Source organism: Dermacentor albipictus, chromosome 4, assembly GCF_038994185.2.
Source record: "Dermacentor albipictus isolate Rhodes 1998 colony chromosome 4, USDA_Dalb.pri_finalv2, whole genome shotgun sequence".
NCBI lineage: Eukaryota > Metazoa > Arthropoda > Arachnida > Ixodida > Ixodidae > Dermacentor > Dermacentor albipictus.
Window position 1 is genome coordinate 41,530,633 of NC_091824.1, and position 15,846 is coordinate 41,546,478.

Consider the following 15,846-nt stretch of genomic DNA (forward strand, 5'->3'; position numbering starts at 1 on the left):
AAGGAGCATCCATTAGGGACGAGGATAGCGGCGGAGGCGGGTCGGTTGTGCTGGCTGACCTGCCAGAAGAGTATATTTCAGCGAACGCATTCGCAAGACAAGCGAGTGTCTTGCCTAACTTCAATGCTAGGGCTTCAAATGGCTTGTGTGGTCGAAAGTTTCCAGCAAGGTTATTAACGACCCACCATATCCTTGGAACTGGTGTGAAGACCGATAGGCTTGCACAAAATGATGCCCATTGATCTCTTCTTAGTTTCCTTGTATACCGCCGAATCACTGCGTTAATCCTGTTGTATATAGTCTTCATTGGTGGGTCACCCTTCGTCCTCATCAGCCTCCGTTCCGCTCTTCTACGGGCAGCGCTTAGATTTTTGAGCTTTAGATCCGGAGCGGGGAAGTGGTCGGGTAGCTTCAGCTCAGCGGTAGCCAATCTCTTGCTACGTAGCATGTCCGCGAACAGGTCTCCAGAGGATTCGCTTAGGCCATCCCTGTACGTATCCCAATGCGTCACAGGACAGGATCTTCGGCCGTTGGTTCTATATCCAGCAATGTTAACGAAGACAGGAAAATGATCACTGCCCATTCTATCTTTGCTAGTCGTTGACGATGCGAGGATGTCCGTTGAATGTAACGTCAAGTCAATGACACTGTAAGAGGCCGGTGGTCGAAAAAACGTCGGCTGTTTGTCATTTGCCACGCAGAGTCCCTCGGTGTTTAAAGCTCTAACAATTTGCTTTCCACGTGCATCAGTCGTCTTGTCACCCCAGAGAGTATGGTGCGCGTTAAAGTCCCCACATATAATCCTCGGAGCTGGGCAGCGGCTGCAGAGGTCTCTTATAATTTCTCCCATCGGGACCTTCTGACGAGAGCTCACATATACGGAGGCCACGCTGAGACTTCGGTTTCCCAGCCGCACTTGCACAGCAGTGACTTCCAATGCACTGCTGCAAAGGTCTTGAACTGGTAGAACGTAATGTGGTATTTCCCGTCTCACATATAGCATGGCGCTTCCGTTCGGAAATGTCGGAATACTTTGGTTTCCATGTGCGACATAACCAGCAATTGATCTGGAACTTGGAAGACCAGCCTCGGACAGGGCCAATATTAGCACAGGCATGTTGCGTAAGAAAAGCGACAGTTCAGGTAAGTGGCACGCAAGACCCGCACAGTTCCATTGCATAATAAGTGGCACTTGTGGACGAGATGGTGAACATTGTGTCCTGACCGCATCCATATTGCTTGGTGCTTTAAGAAGAGGCAGAGCTTACAATCACTGACTCGAGAGCCAGGACTACTTCGAGCATTTCCTTCATCGAGCTCGCCGGCATCTTCTCTATGTGTGATCGCAAGGCCTTGAAGAGAGCACGTAGCACCTGCTGACAGTCCTCCTGTTGATTTTTCCCATCGCAACGCGATTCGGGTCGCTGCAGTGCAGACACATAACTTCGCTGCTCCGGTTGTTCAGCAGTCTTGTCTTCTACGGGGCCTCTGTTCACTGATTTGACTGCTTTAGCCGGTCCGCTGCGCGATGGCACCACTGTGTCCTGGATTCCTGGAGAAGGCTTCAGGCTTGGAAAATCAGTTTCACTCTTTGAGCTCCATTTGATTTCGTCCGACTCTCTGTGACTTTCTGTCTTTTTCTTCGTCGCATTTTTCTCAGCGTTTCCTGTTGGCCCCAAGATAAACGTTTTCTTACGCTTTATTGCCGCTGCACGCGTAGGACACTTGCTATAACTAGCTGGGTGATCCCCACTGCAGTTTGCACATAGAAAGTTCTCGCTGCACGCGCATGTTTTGAAATCGTGCGGTCCTCCACATCTCTTACACCGCTGCTCACCACGGCAGTACTTGGCCACATGTCCATAGCGCTGACACTTGAAGCACCGAGGTGGTGTCTCAACGTAGTCAATGGTCTCGTGTCTTGTGAAGCCCAAGTTGATCTTCTCGGGACGGTCTGTAATTGGAGCGAACGTAAGGACCACGGAGCTGGTTCGCCTGGACTCCCAATCGGTTTCAGAAATTTGGACGCGTCGCGTGACTCTCCTTGCATGGTGAACACCTTGTGGTTTTAGGTATAGCAGCAGTTCCTCGTCAGTGTACCACTTCGGTACTCCTCTAATAATGCACGTGTTTTGCATGTACGAATTGGGCACTCGTGCTGATATTGCAGTCCCTGAGATTGACTTGCAGCTGAGAAGGGAATTCACATGCTCTTCTGTCTGTACATCTAGAAGCAGGGCTCCTTGAGCTGTAAATCGGCTCCTAACTGGCGATGTGCCAAGAATTTTTTCAATTTCCGTAGACAGAACAATTGGATTTACTTTGTTCAGGTCGGCTCCTTCTGTGGCAGGGGTAATAATCACTGGGATTCCGACGGTCCTCTTCTTGCGGTGACGCACAAGCCTGAAGCCTTCATCGTCCAGATCTGTGATGTCAGCTATGTCACAATCGTCAATAAGCGTAGACTCGTCGTCTGTTTCTGAAGTCTTGTATCGCTTACAGCCACGGTTGCTCTCAGGGTCAGTCGGTGGCCTCTGGCCCGGTGTCAGGTCAGGCGTAGTCATGACGGAGCTCTCACCGCTACCAGATCGGGCTCTTCTGCAGGCTCCTATCGAAGCGGCGGGAGGCGAAGGTCCCCCCGGCCTCCGGTAGGGAAGGTACCTTGGCGAGTCGTCCGACGTCTTCGACAAATCTATTTGGCAAAACGTCGAAAAAAATCAAAAACACTCGGGAGCGAGACAGCAGTGCGACTGTGTCGAACCAAACTTCTTCTTCTTCTCCTGATTTCTATGTTATAACAATATGCAAATATGCATCCCGCAGTGATTTCTATGTTATAACTGCGGGATGCATATTTGTGCTAAGTGGTACATAAGCAGGTGCATGTAACGGGCATCGATATGGAGACTAGCGTGAGAGAAGGCTACTGCAATTCTTGCTTGTTTATCTGTACTAGATGATATAAATAGCATCCTTCTCAAGTTTCTCTCACAGCCCATCTCACACCAATAGTGAATTAAAATCATACGCGCACATGCACGAAGGTATCGGAAATAATTCCGTCCCTTGGCTGCATGAGGTAAACATGCATGAGGCACTCCCAGTTTTATCACGTGGCTTCATGTCCGGGAGTGCCGCCCTCTCCGCTATGTCCATGGGCCATCAAGTAAAAAAATCTCAGCTATTTATGGCATCTGTATTCTGGCACCTCAGCACTGCAAATACTGATGACAAGCATTGCAAGGGCTTCGTCCGCATGCTCCGACACGGCGACGAGTCCCAAAAACTATACTGCCTGGACGTAGGACAGTAGGAAACACGACGTCTTTCGAAAGGGAGAGTAGGCAATGTCCAGCGCAGGCGAGATGGGTAGCAGGCCATACAGACAGGGAGTATCCGGCGGCGTCCACTTAGCTCGACCATTATGCGGATAGTGACTGCTCACCTTCCTTCAGCTTTTGATGCATTTTCGGTAATGAGGAATTGTTGTTAGTGTGGGGGAAGGTGACAGCCTTTGCGGCCATTACCGTAACTGCATCGCTCGTGGGCAATATTTGAACTATTCCGTGGCAGGCGGAGCTATCATCAGTCGGCGTTCGTGGACGTGGTCGCCCTCCCCTGCACTAGCTCAGATCCATGCTGCTTAACTTGGGCGATTGCAGGAGCTGCCACCATGCACCAGGGCAAGGGCGATGGCGTGGGAACATTTGTTCGCCACCTAAATCCCTATTCATGTTCAGGCAGTCAGACACCTACCTGTTTTGGGATGCATGAGGCTAGTGGTGGTTTGCTTGACTACACGCAAAGACTTGCCGTCGCGCATCTGTATATAAAGCAGCTTTTTGTTTTCTTGCGCACTGCAAGGCGCGCAATAGCGCCGGAGTAATGGAAACGAGCTTGCAGGGCGGCTTCTGAAAGCAGAGAATTAGGCATCACGTCACGTGACACATGAGCTCGAAACAAAACTGGTTTCAGTGGTGTACACAGCTCTGGCCAGGGATCAACAAAGGTGTTCGAAGCTGGGCAAGAAGCTGCCAAAATTAAGCCTGTTAAGCCGTGAAAATGACCCGGCACACGCTTTCAGCGGCGCAGCCGTTTCGAACACCAGAGAGCCATTTCGAACGCGCGCATTTAGACTTGGTGTGGCCCCTTCCAACCTGACAAGGTTTCATGTACCTCCTCACGTGTGTCGACCAGTACTCAAGGTGTCCTGAGACGACGCCTCTACAAGACATCACTGCCGATACAGTGGCGGGAGCATTTGTTGCTACGTGAAGGTATGGTACGGTTGCACTTTGTGCACAACTACTGACCAAGGCCGGCAATTTCAAAGCTCGCTTTTTTTCTGCCACAACGAGACTGCTCGGCATGCGCCTTCATAACACCACGGCTAACCACCCACAGAGCAACGGCATGGTTGAGCATCTCCACCGACAACTGAAGGTGTCACTGAGCGCAACGCTCGACAGACAGCACTGGGTGGAAAGGCTACCCCTAGTACTACATACTGGCAATGGAACAACTGGAACAAAAATCAAGGACGACCTCGTAGTCAGCGCAGCCGATACTGTATGGGTCAGCATGCCTTATGCCTCAAAGGCATAGTTCCCCTTGAAGGGCCTCTCACCAGGTCCCATGACAAGTTTTTGTTATACAATGGAAGCTGTTACGCGTCCTCTAGGGAGCGTTCTGCCGCAAGAATTTTCAAGTCGGCTCATTAATAGCCGAGATAGATATATTTCAGTGCCGCGAACCTATGATTTCCGGAGGCGAGCTTCACTGCCAAGCGAGAGACTCTCTCCACTTGCCCCGTCTAGCCTCCGCAAGTGAAATTCCTTCCCTGCGTTCTCACACACGGGACCTCGAGGATCGCGTGACGCTACAATAGAGTACACCATAACGCTACGTCACGAGCCCCCCCTTCATTTTTTTTCTCGCTTTTTTGCGGCGCGGCGCACTTCCGCTGACGGCGTCGCGCGCGAGCTGTCGTGACTGTCTCGTTTCGCGGAGCGCACGATTTTGCGCACTGTGCACAAGGACACCTGACTAGCGTTACAAGTCCGTGCTACACGAATGCTCAGGCAAACACAAGCGGATCACAGAGTATGATCCCGCGTTGAAACACACTAGGAAATGACATACTTTCGGTGATGGCGCACGGGACTGCACGACGTGGGAACAAGCAGACGAAATGGAAGTACATCTCTCTTGCTGCGGTGCGAAGTATAACAAAAACATGCAGACGTTCGGTTTGCGTGTTTTATTTCTCTATGCTTTACTTTGTCTAGTCAAGCAACATATTACACAAATAACAGACGTTGGCTTCAATAATTATCGAAGTCACGTATCGCCACGAGCGTCGTCACGGTGTGAACACGTGTGCGTCATCCTCCGGCTTGGTGCGCGGCGGCCACGAGAAGGGAAAATGGCGTTGGGTTTGAAATTTCTTATCTTTCCGCGGCGCGTAGCGATGTAATTCGTTGCAAACACGTTCGATACACCCCACAGCCTACAGGGACGAATGCCCATGGTGTGGGGCCGCACCAACCCTATACCACATTACGTGGGAGTGCACACTACACAACACATAACACCCAGACACGAACACCACGAGGGAGAAATGGGAGGCATTGCTGTCCAGCTCGGCCCTCGGCGACCAGCTCAAGCTGATTAAGAGAGCTGAGAAGATGGCAAGAGCCAGAGGAGCCCTGGACTAAGGGCCCCGACTATTAGCGGTTTTTCTGATTATTCTTTTAATAAAGTTTATCTATCTATCTATCTATCTATCTATCTATCTATCTATCTATCTATCTATCTATCTATCTATCTATCTATCTATCTATCTATCTATCTGTCTATCTGTCTGTCTGTCTGTCTGTCTGTCTGTCTGTCTGTCTGTCTGTCTGTCTGTCTGTCTGTCTGTCTGTCTGTCTGTCTGTCTATCTATCTATCTATCTATCTATCTATCTATCTATCTATCTATCTATCTATCTATCTATCTATCTATCTATCTATCTATCTATCTATCTTAGCGCGCATTGTATGCTCTGCGTTTGTCAGCTCAAAATGGCCAGACTTGATGAGGCGCTCTTGAAAGGGAGTCACAGCTCATTTTTAAGGATCCAGTTTTTTTTTCTATGACGGAATATTTACCTTGGTAGTGTTTACACCTGCACCGATTACTTCCAAAAGCACGTGGATGTCTTGTAAGCAGAATTTTTCAATCTGAGCATCCTTCAAAAAAAAGTAAGAGTTCCTCCTCCAGCAACGCTGAGAAGTGGGAGCGATGCCGATAGCCCGCCGCGTAAACTGTGAAAGCCGCCCATCGTTCTGCTTTCACAGGAGTGAGTGAAACTGTGAGCAACCACCTAAATTTTGACCTTTTCAACCACTTTTGAAAAAGCTGGTAAAATAAATTCGCGTTGTAGTCGACACCTGAGTTTTACACACCTATTTATGTAATACTAGAAGGTCCCCCAGCCAGTTTTCTCAACACTCTGGGACCTTCTGCTGTAATACTGTTGCCGTGTAACTCCAACATGACTGTTGCGGTAAACTTGACTTGACTTTTCTTATACATGTATCACATTTTTTTTTTTCCGTGGAGGAAGGAAGTTTTTTTTTTCCTCACATACACGCCTATACGTCATTGCTGGCTGGACAAACTCTGGGCTGAACCCCACCATCGTTCTGTCAATATACGAGCAGTGCCACTTTTCTACTCACTACAAACGAAATCCTATCTGCACATGGTAAATAAGAAAAAAAATAACAGAAAAAAAGTGTACAGAATTTTAATACTAATAAAAATTATGCAGATCCCACGCACTGTGGGAATCGATGTAAGCGGAGCTTTCTGTGCTGTTTGCTTTGATTGACGATAATTAGCGGTGGTGTTGACGGCGAATGTTTAATTTCTTCAACATTTTGTCCAACACGAGAGTTGTAAATTGATGTTAAACGTTGCCTTGCATGCACCACTGCTGTTTGTCTGCGTAGTAGACAGAACACAAAGGGAGAGGTGTTTGCTTCAGGCGTTGTTGTGCGCCATATTTCATAACCTCTGAGAGGGTTGAGCATTGTCATTGCCTCACATGGCACATCGCTTCATGGCAGAAACATTACACTTAAATTGGATTATGGGGTTGTACGTGCCAAAACCACAATCGGATTATGAGGCACGCGGTAGTAGCGCACGCGGTAGGGGAGCACTTGAACCCCCCCCCCCCCCCCACACACACAGACACTTTCAATAGTAGGGGGGAGGGCAAAGTATGTCATTTGCCCACCCCCCCCCCCTTTCGAAAGAGGGCACTGGCACTTTCCGCTGCAAGCTGGGAAGCGCATTAAAAAACAGCGGAAGCTAAATTTTCTTTCTTACTAGAGTGACCACATTTTTTACTACGTATATCCTTGCTTGGACAAGGACGGTTGTTCTTTGTGCCATCTGGGGACGCCCTTTGGCGGACGACGCCCGGGATTCGCCACACACGCTCGCGTTGGGGATAACGTGTGGCGCTGGCAGTTCCCGCCATAAGAAACTGTCAGTTGGCGAAACTGGCATCACTGGCTTTATGCCGCAGCATACGAGCATCACGGCGACTTGTGATGTGCCGTCGCGATGATTCCGTCTTTTTCTTTTATTCTGAAGTCTTGGAAGCTTCAATATCATCATTTCTCAAATGTAATCGAACTGCATGTTTATCGGTCGTCTAAGCGAGCAATTTACCTGCTGCTTCTCTTTCTTAATCCAGTACAATATTCATTGTCTAGTACTACACAAGCATGAACATATGCCATGCCTTTCTTAATGTTTTTTACCGTTCCCCTTCCATTACAGTTAACTTTCTTTCTCTTTATTACAATCATCATAGGTGTTACAGTGCATACGCAAAAGATTGTTGGAACAAAGAGCCGCAAGCTAGTGGATGGGTCCAGATGCGAAATATAATAGACATGCGGTACAAGCATAGGAGGATCAATACAGAGGATGAAAGCAACACATTAGCACATTAACTGAAGAGAGAGAGAGAAGAAACTTTATTAATGAATGGCCGGCAGTTTCGTTGTGGAGGCCTCAGGTGGCGGCTCCAAGTCCTTGGACTCGGGCGGCATCTTTGGCTTGCCGGACGGCCCAGAGCTGGTCTGCCAACTCTGAACTTTTGAGAGCCGCCTCCCAGCGGCGGCGACGCCGATGGAGAAGGTCCCCGGCGGGCCCCGCAGCTGGGGCGGCATCGGGGAGGAGCGAGCTCGAGGCTTCCCGTACTGTGGTAACGGCCGCGATTACGGACGCGTCGCGCACGGATGTGGTCCCGTTACCGTGGTTGCCGGCACATTCCCAGAGCATATGTCGCAGCGTTGCTCGCTGTCCGCAAGCTTTACAGGCATCTGTTGGATATAAACCTGGGTAGAAGTGATGTAGGACCGCGGGGCTAGGGTAACTGTGTGTCTGGAGCAAGCGTAAAGTTACGGCCTCATTCCTGTTTAACTTGTCGTGTGGTGGCGGGAATGTGCGTCTTTGGAGTCTGTAGTGTTGGGTGAAATCTCTGAACGTGGTCAGGCGATCGTCCCATGCCCATTGTGATTCTTGTTGCCGCATTTCTGTTGTAGTGTCCTGATCAGGCAGATCCGATGCCCCGCTCTCGGGGGCGGGGGCGGCGGCCACATAATCTGCGGCGGCTCGGCGTGTGAGACCTCGAGCTGTGGCGTGGGCCACCTCTTGCCCGAGAGCGGGACATCGGTGTGTGCCGGGGTCCAGAGGAGGAAGACTGTAGAATTTTGGGGTTGCGAGGGCGATGACGAGTCGCCGCCGTCACAAATTTGCAGTATGCGGACCGCTTCCCGCGGGACGCGACCGCGCGCGAAGCCGCGGATTGCCGCCTGCGAGTCGCTGATCACGATCGCAGCGCCAGGCACCATGGCCAGTGCTAGGGCTATTGCGGCTTCTTCGGCCGCCTCCGTGTGTCCCGTGGTCACTGTTACATAAATTATCAAACCGCAAAGAACAGAACGCCAAGCATGAATACAGGCACCAAATCAGTGGTTTGTAGCTAATCAATACGATTTCAGTGCTCTGTCGAAATTTTGTGTTTCTTTTATTTTGGTGGGTATGTTGTTCAATGCCTTAACTCAAACTAATTCAAGTAGTCTTTTTCCACATACATTATGTACAGGAGGCAGTTTGACATTTCCAGCGGCAGTACTTCTGGTAGAACGTGAAAAAAAATATGGACACACGAAAAGGATGATTGCGTTTCACAGTATTGTTTACATAATAGACAGCTATTTTACGCCCACGCATAAAATCGAATGGCAATATGTTTAGTTGATTGAACAGTGGCCTGCTGTGTATCGGTGCTTGAGTGCGCCATTATTCTTAATGCCCGCTTTTGTATGCAACCAAATGGAGCATAAGAGAATGAAGTTTCAATGCAGCGATCGCACGGGTTCGCGGTGACCGCCTGCGCATCCGCATGCATGCCCGTGTTCCGCTTTCGCTGCGAGCGCGTTTTCGCACCGTGCCGTGACCTTTATGCCGCAGCATATGAGCATTTGACAGTACGCAAGCAATTATTGTTGCGTGGACATTATCATACAGTATCTGACATCAATCTGTTCATAGATCAAAGCTTCATGACAGTGGGGCAGCGCGCGCGGGCGAGCGTCTCAGTGCGCACTTTCTGCTACTCATCGAACATCGCAGCCCGACGCCGTATCACAAATCTTCCTCGGGGAAGTGCTTGCTGCACAACCGAGTTGTAGCCAATGGCTGCTTGCCGGTTCTAAGTTTTTCGATCCAAGCTTCACGCAGCTTTTTGTCCTGCGGGTGTGTCTGAAGGCTGACACCGGGCTCTGTTGTGTACGTCCAGCACTGCGGCACCGAGCAGTAGCCTACCATGTTGGGCGCCTTGAAAGGCAGTCACTACCTATTATAGTATTTTCAGGTGTTGTCAAGCACACACCTGAAGCGGGAAAACCTCCCCACTAAATCAGAACCGCAGCCGCAAGTGGAGACCTTAAACTTTCGTTTTCTGCTCGCTTCGGCGCTTCCGAAGCAGTCGACGCGGCCACTGTGTCCACGTGATGCTTCATACCACGTCACGCGCCAACGGCGGTGCCAGCTCTCCCAGTGGTGGAGCTCGCCCCCAATAGTGACGGGCCTCTTCTGAGCACGTGCTTCGCCAGTCACAACGGACACCTCGTCCCTACACGTGTTTCGCCAGTCAGAAGAGCAATCTCTTACTGCACATGTGTCGTTAGTCAGTCGTTTTTTCTTTCGTTCTTTCTTTGTTCCTCCACCTTTCCACACACATTGTGGCAGTTGCCACGGCCGTATTACGGGGCCATAATAATCATCATATGCCACGAAAAGCGGCATCACGCTTTACTCGGCCCCAACCGCTAATTGGGTGTGGGAAATAATCACTGAAATAATCACTAGCCTAGCATCGAGAGCCAAAAAAGAATTCAAGAATGATCCGACATCACAATTTTTAGGAAGGCTAAGCCCTTCATTTCGGATTCCATGGACTGTGAACACAATTCCACCATTGATGGGACGTCGAAAGTATACAGATTCTAAACTCAAAAATACGCTATCGGAGGCCCAAAATACAACATTAGACTTAACAGGCAATCCATATTAGCGTTAAACATAACCATAACTCATAATCGATGCTCGCACAAAAAAAGACTACGGTGCCAAGGCCAAGTAGACACAACGCACTTCCTTTATTGTGGTTCTGATCGGTTCCACCGTAGAATCCTTCACAATATACATAAATAATGCGAAAATTTCGAAATTGTCATTCGCTTTAACTCCACTGTTATATTTGTATGGTCATAACATCCTTTTATCCATATTTTGACTTCCAGAACGGTAGCGATGTTAGTCTTGCACCCAATGTTGAAGTTTTACAATAAGGTTGCACCACATATTAGTCGTCCAGAAGCTGAGTAGCAATGATTCTAAATTCCTAATAAGAAATACCGGGCAGAGGGTTGAGAATAGCGAGCCTGCTGTCATCTACCACGACACCATTTCAGTAGGGTACTCATACATTCCTAAGCAATCCACGCTTTGCATTCTTTGACGTCCGCGTTATCAGTCCCCTGCGAAACGTTCGTGATTGTGTGTATTTTCCTGATGCATATAAGTATGCAAAGCATATTCCTACGTTTGTTTTATTAGTAACACAATAAATACATAAGCACGTTTGTATATTTAGATACCGCGCTTCAGAGACCGTTTCTGACATCAGAATAGTCCCGATAGCAGAATATTCGAAAGCACATTCGAGTTTCAAGACTAACAGTTTGCAGAGATTAGTGTTAGCTTGCAAAAATCATTTGTTCTCGAACGAGTCTTGATTCGAGAGCCACATTTCCAAACTAGTGCAAACACATTTTTCTGTCGACGCAACGATCACACTTCGCGGTCACACGTTAAAAAATACTGATAAGTCCATCCTAATATGCCTGGTATAATAGATGAATTATTCGTTGGATGGAAAATTATCGCGTCTAAGCATTCTGAATAAAACACCCTAAAAAATTGCACAGGTTACCAATTTATTATAGGACATTTTTATTTATGAGAACTCATGCTTCATCGAAATCATTCGCTTCATGGCACTCACATTTCCCAACTTCATCGAACAAATAGTTCTACATGCCACAAACACAAAACCAAAGCAGCCTACCAATACACTTCCTCCAACCCAGTCACATACCGGGAAACGTATGTGCAAATCTGCACATCTTGGTGTGAACTGGTGTTTTTATACTCTATGCAGAGGAGAAGCCCAGATGCCGACACATAGCTTTTGTTATAACTCGTGGCCTTTTGAAACTCTACATCGCAAACTAAATTCCTTCCTTCAAGGTCAATCACCCGCCTGCTAGCCCTCTTTCGCATGAAGCGTGACTAAAAGGCTGTCAACAAAATCGTCCTGAAACTTCATGTCCTCATAGTTAACTTGAAAGGCAGTCTGTTGTTGGAATTCCACACACTTAAACACCTCCCACACTTTGAGAGTATACAGGTGGGCAGGGTTAGGCGATGGTAAAGGGGAAGTTACTGAGAAGGAACAATACTGTGCATGCAGTCTGTCCTGTATTTCCTGCGCATGCGCAGTAGCAATCTCTCGCATGGTTGAGGTATGCGGGAATAGCACCAAAGAGGCAGTCATTTGAACGCTAACCAGCCGTCGAGTGGGCCACGTCTGAGGTCTTGTGGTGCAGTGTTCAAGCGCTCTGTGCACTACTTTTTCGCAATGGGCATCGACGTCGATGGTTTACTCGAAGCAGCCGAGGACAAGATAGCCGTGATTGACAACAGCAGTCAAGATTTGGGCATCCACAAGCGCCTCCTGCTGACGAACTTTCTTCAAGAATGGTCCTGGATGAAAGACGACGACACCGAGCCAGAAGAACCGGCCAGCCGCAAGCGTAGCAGCCCTAGTCCGAGCCCTAAAGCCAAGAAGCGGCGTGTGCAAAAAGAGGCGGCATCCTCGCTGAATCCACATAGGAGGACTCGTCGTGCAGAACGCTCTAAAGGTGGACCACTTTTGAAGTTATTTGTTTGTACATCTTTTAGGGAACCGTTTAGCTATAGCTTCAACATGGATCTTACCGCAAGCGATGCACGTGTTTTCACAGAGTGGTGTGAAGGAAATCACCGAGATCTTCTCAGCCGCGACGATTGAGGAGACTGCTTGGCGGTATATACAATTGTATAAACATAACAAAATCACTAAACGCGATGCCTGCTAAGGGCAGTTGTACAATTATACGACTAGCCATTGATTGAATGCACTGGTTACTGCAACTTGGTAGCAATCCACTGAAGTAAGACTTTCTAAACTAAGTCCGCTTGTCTCGTTATTCTTCATATTTAAGACAGCACTTTTCGAAAAGGTTTCCAAATCACTTGGCAAAACTTTTGTTTTGCGTCACCACTTTTGCGTGATTTTCCCCACACGCAATAAAATTTTCGAACTTCAAAGCTTCGAATGTCTTCCGAAGACATGTCGCTATCAGCGCACAATTATAGTGATTGAAATTCTTGCTTCCCGCGCCAACATTGATGATTCAAAAATATGATAAGCATTCGATGCAACCGCTTCTACTGCACTGATAGTATAGAAATTAACGTTATCATTCATTGGTTCTGTAACTCAATGTGCTTAGGCCGGGTGATGGGCACCTATGAAAGCTGTTACACGACTTGTGATGTTTCTCTACCATTCATACGACTGTATTCATGTTGTGACAACTATACGTTAATGCACCTAGCTTTTTATTTTTCAAATAATTTTACTCATTCACTTGTCAATATTCTGGTAGTAGAAATTACTCCGTGCATATCTCTAGTAAGCGGCAGCTAGTTTTTCACGTACAGTACGACAATGTTTTTCTTAACAGCACGCATCTGCCGTACAGCAAACAATTTTTACAATAACATTAGTCATTTTAGAAACTTTCAGGTCCATGGGAGAATAAATTAGAATTTTATAACAAATTTGATAGTCTAGTTTTACTGGTTCACACATAACAGTAGGTATAGCGAAATGGCTTTGCCTTGATGAAGTGGCATAAAATTTTCGTTTATTTTCTTCAGAGTGCTCATTAAAAGTTAAAACTTATGAAAATTATTTATCCCACGAGTATTCTACTTAGAAGACTCGTGGGATAAATATGTCCAAGAAATGCTAATGAACTGAAAAACGCCCGTGCGTGCCATTCCCACTATTTAAGATATACGCGTACGCTCCGTCTACTGCAATAGCGAGTACACTAATTACAATATTGTTATTATATCTTGTGACAAGGTCTGGTTCTGATTTCCCATTTGCCCGCAACTGCTGTCGTGTCTGTAGCGTTTCCCTGCCTTCTCACGGACCTTTTCTCAGTACACACCCTCTCCACCTTTCTTTGTATTGGAACTTCGAGCGAAGAGTGGGCGAGCTGTCTTCGTATCACGACAGCGTTGGTTCCACCTATTCTCCGCTTCTCTCTCCCTTTTTTTCTATCATTCTATCTAGCTTCCCTCTGTACTTGCACGTTCGCAGAAAGGTAAGCGCTGTAATTTTCGCAATGCTGTTAGACGGGTCACGGATAATTACAGTTGTCAAGAAGCTAATGCGACGACGCATAGAGGAGGTCCAGAGGGGATGGTGCACATTCGACGCGGTGCAAATGTCTAAACGTTTGTCGCGTCGTCTTTGCTCTGTGTCGCGCACTCTGAACCACCCCCTGACGCGATGTGCCAGAAAGCAGCAGTGGGAAAGGCGGAGGAATAGGCAAAGAAAGCTTCCCTTTAAGAGTAATTTATGGTCACAGAGCCCAATGGCGTTGTCTGTCACAGGAAGCCTTGTGCATACCACGTGCATTGTTGCCGACGTATATGTCTTTGTGTCCAAAGTTAATTCTTAAATGTAGTGCTTCCATTGAGAGAACTAGTATTTACCTTTCGCAAAATGTTTATGTTTACAATCAGCGAGTATTCCATTTCAAAACAAAATTAAACAATACATCACTCGTCATTTGAAATGTTTGAACTTGAAATGAATTGAATTTAAGGTGAATTTGAAGCATTTGCACTTTCGCATTACGACTTTTCCCATAAGCTCGCATACCTTCTCCATTGCTTTCAGAAATAATGTGATTCACTTAAAGATTGCGTAAATCGTAGCAAGCCGAATAGCGCATGAATATTTTGTGCAATATCTGTTCTACGTGACACATTTCGGAATCATTCCTAGGTGCAGATTGCGTCATGTTGAATAAGGCAGGCACATGTGATCTCAACCCTGCTAGGTTCCGTCACCAGGTGCCTCTCCCTTATTTGTCTGTTATGCTGCTACAGCGTGCCGTGAGACGAGGGGTATTGAAGATGGCCTAACATGTGCCATAACATTACGACGTTCTAGTGCGACGGGTTGCGTCATAGTATGTATAATTGAAAAAAACGAATAATGTATGAAATTGCTATAACCATAATCCTTTGCGACAACAGTGGCATGCCTTGAGTAATCACGATTTGGCCTCGCGTGAGGCCCCTATAAGAAACTGCGGTGTAAGATTGAACTTTCATAATCAGCGGAGTAAATTCATGTCTAATGGTGAAAACAACTGCTTCTTATACCAAACTACAACGTGTTCTTTAGCCGCCAAAGCTAAAGAGTCAGTGTGGTTTAGTGACTAACATTGTTGCTGACAAACTCCTTCTTTGTGTTATTTTCGCTCCAGCCAAACTGGAGAGCCGTGCCCGTCGTCGACGGTGCCCAGCGGAAGCCGTGCCGTCCGACACCAGATGTGTTCGAGAAGTCCAACCGGTGCACCCGGTGGCTTGCCCTCTCCCCATTCTTTACGAAGGAGAGCCATGCAACACAGACGAGTGGGATTGGCTCTTCGTGGACGTCTACGACCTGCCAACCGACGCCCCTGTGCCTGACCCGGACTTGTCGTTTCTTGAACAACACTGAGCTGTGTGATTATTCTTTTGGAGTTTTTACTCTTTTACTTTCAACTGGCTGCTTTCTGGCTGATATGATGAGACTAGCGCGTACCTATACCTAGGTGCTCAGTTTTTAGATGTCCCTCCCGTGCACAAGGATAACATATTGTGTGACGACGGTGTCGTTTATTTATGTTCACACAATCTCCGATTAGCTCTGTTACCTTCTCGCTACTACATGCATGAGATCTGCGTAGAAAGCGCTAATGTGTTAAAAACGAGTGTGCCCATCTCACTGTATCTGATTGTGCATTCTGATTTTAATAAAAAGTCTGTTTGGCACCTGACAAGCTTTGTTTTTCCTTCATCAACTGCAAAACTACGGA

General features: G+C 47.5%; 1 protein-coding gene across 1 annotated transcript; it reads left to right on the top strand.

Annotated features, from left to right (window-relative positions):
* The first annotated feature begins 12,213 nt into the window (after positions 1–12,213).
* On the top strand, positions 12,214–15,531 carry LOC135907160 (uncharacterized). The gene is made up of 2 exons (XM_065438826.2): positions 12,214–12,558; positions 15,253–15,531. The coding sequence occupies exons 1-2, from the start codon at positions 12,276–12,278 to the stop codon at positions 15,486–15,488; spliced, it is 519 nt and encodes a 172-aa protein (XP_065294898.1). The 5' UTR covers positions 12,214–12,275; the 3' UTR covers positions 15,489–15,531.
* The last annotated feature ends 315 nt before the right edge of the window (positions 15,532–15,846 follow it).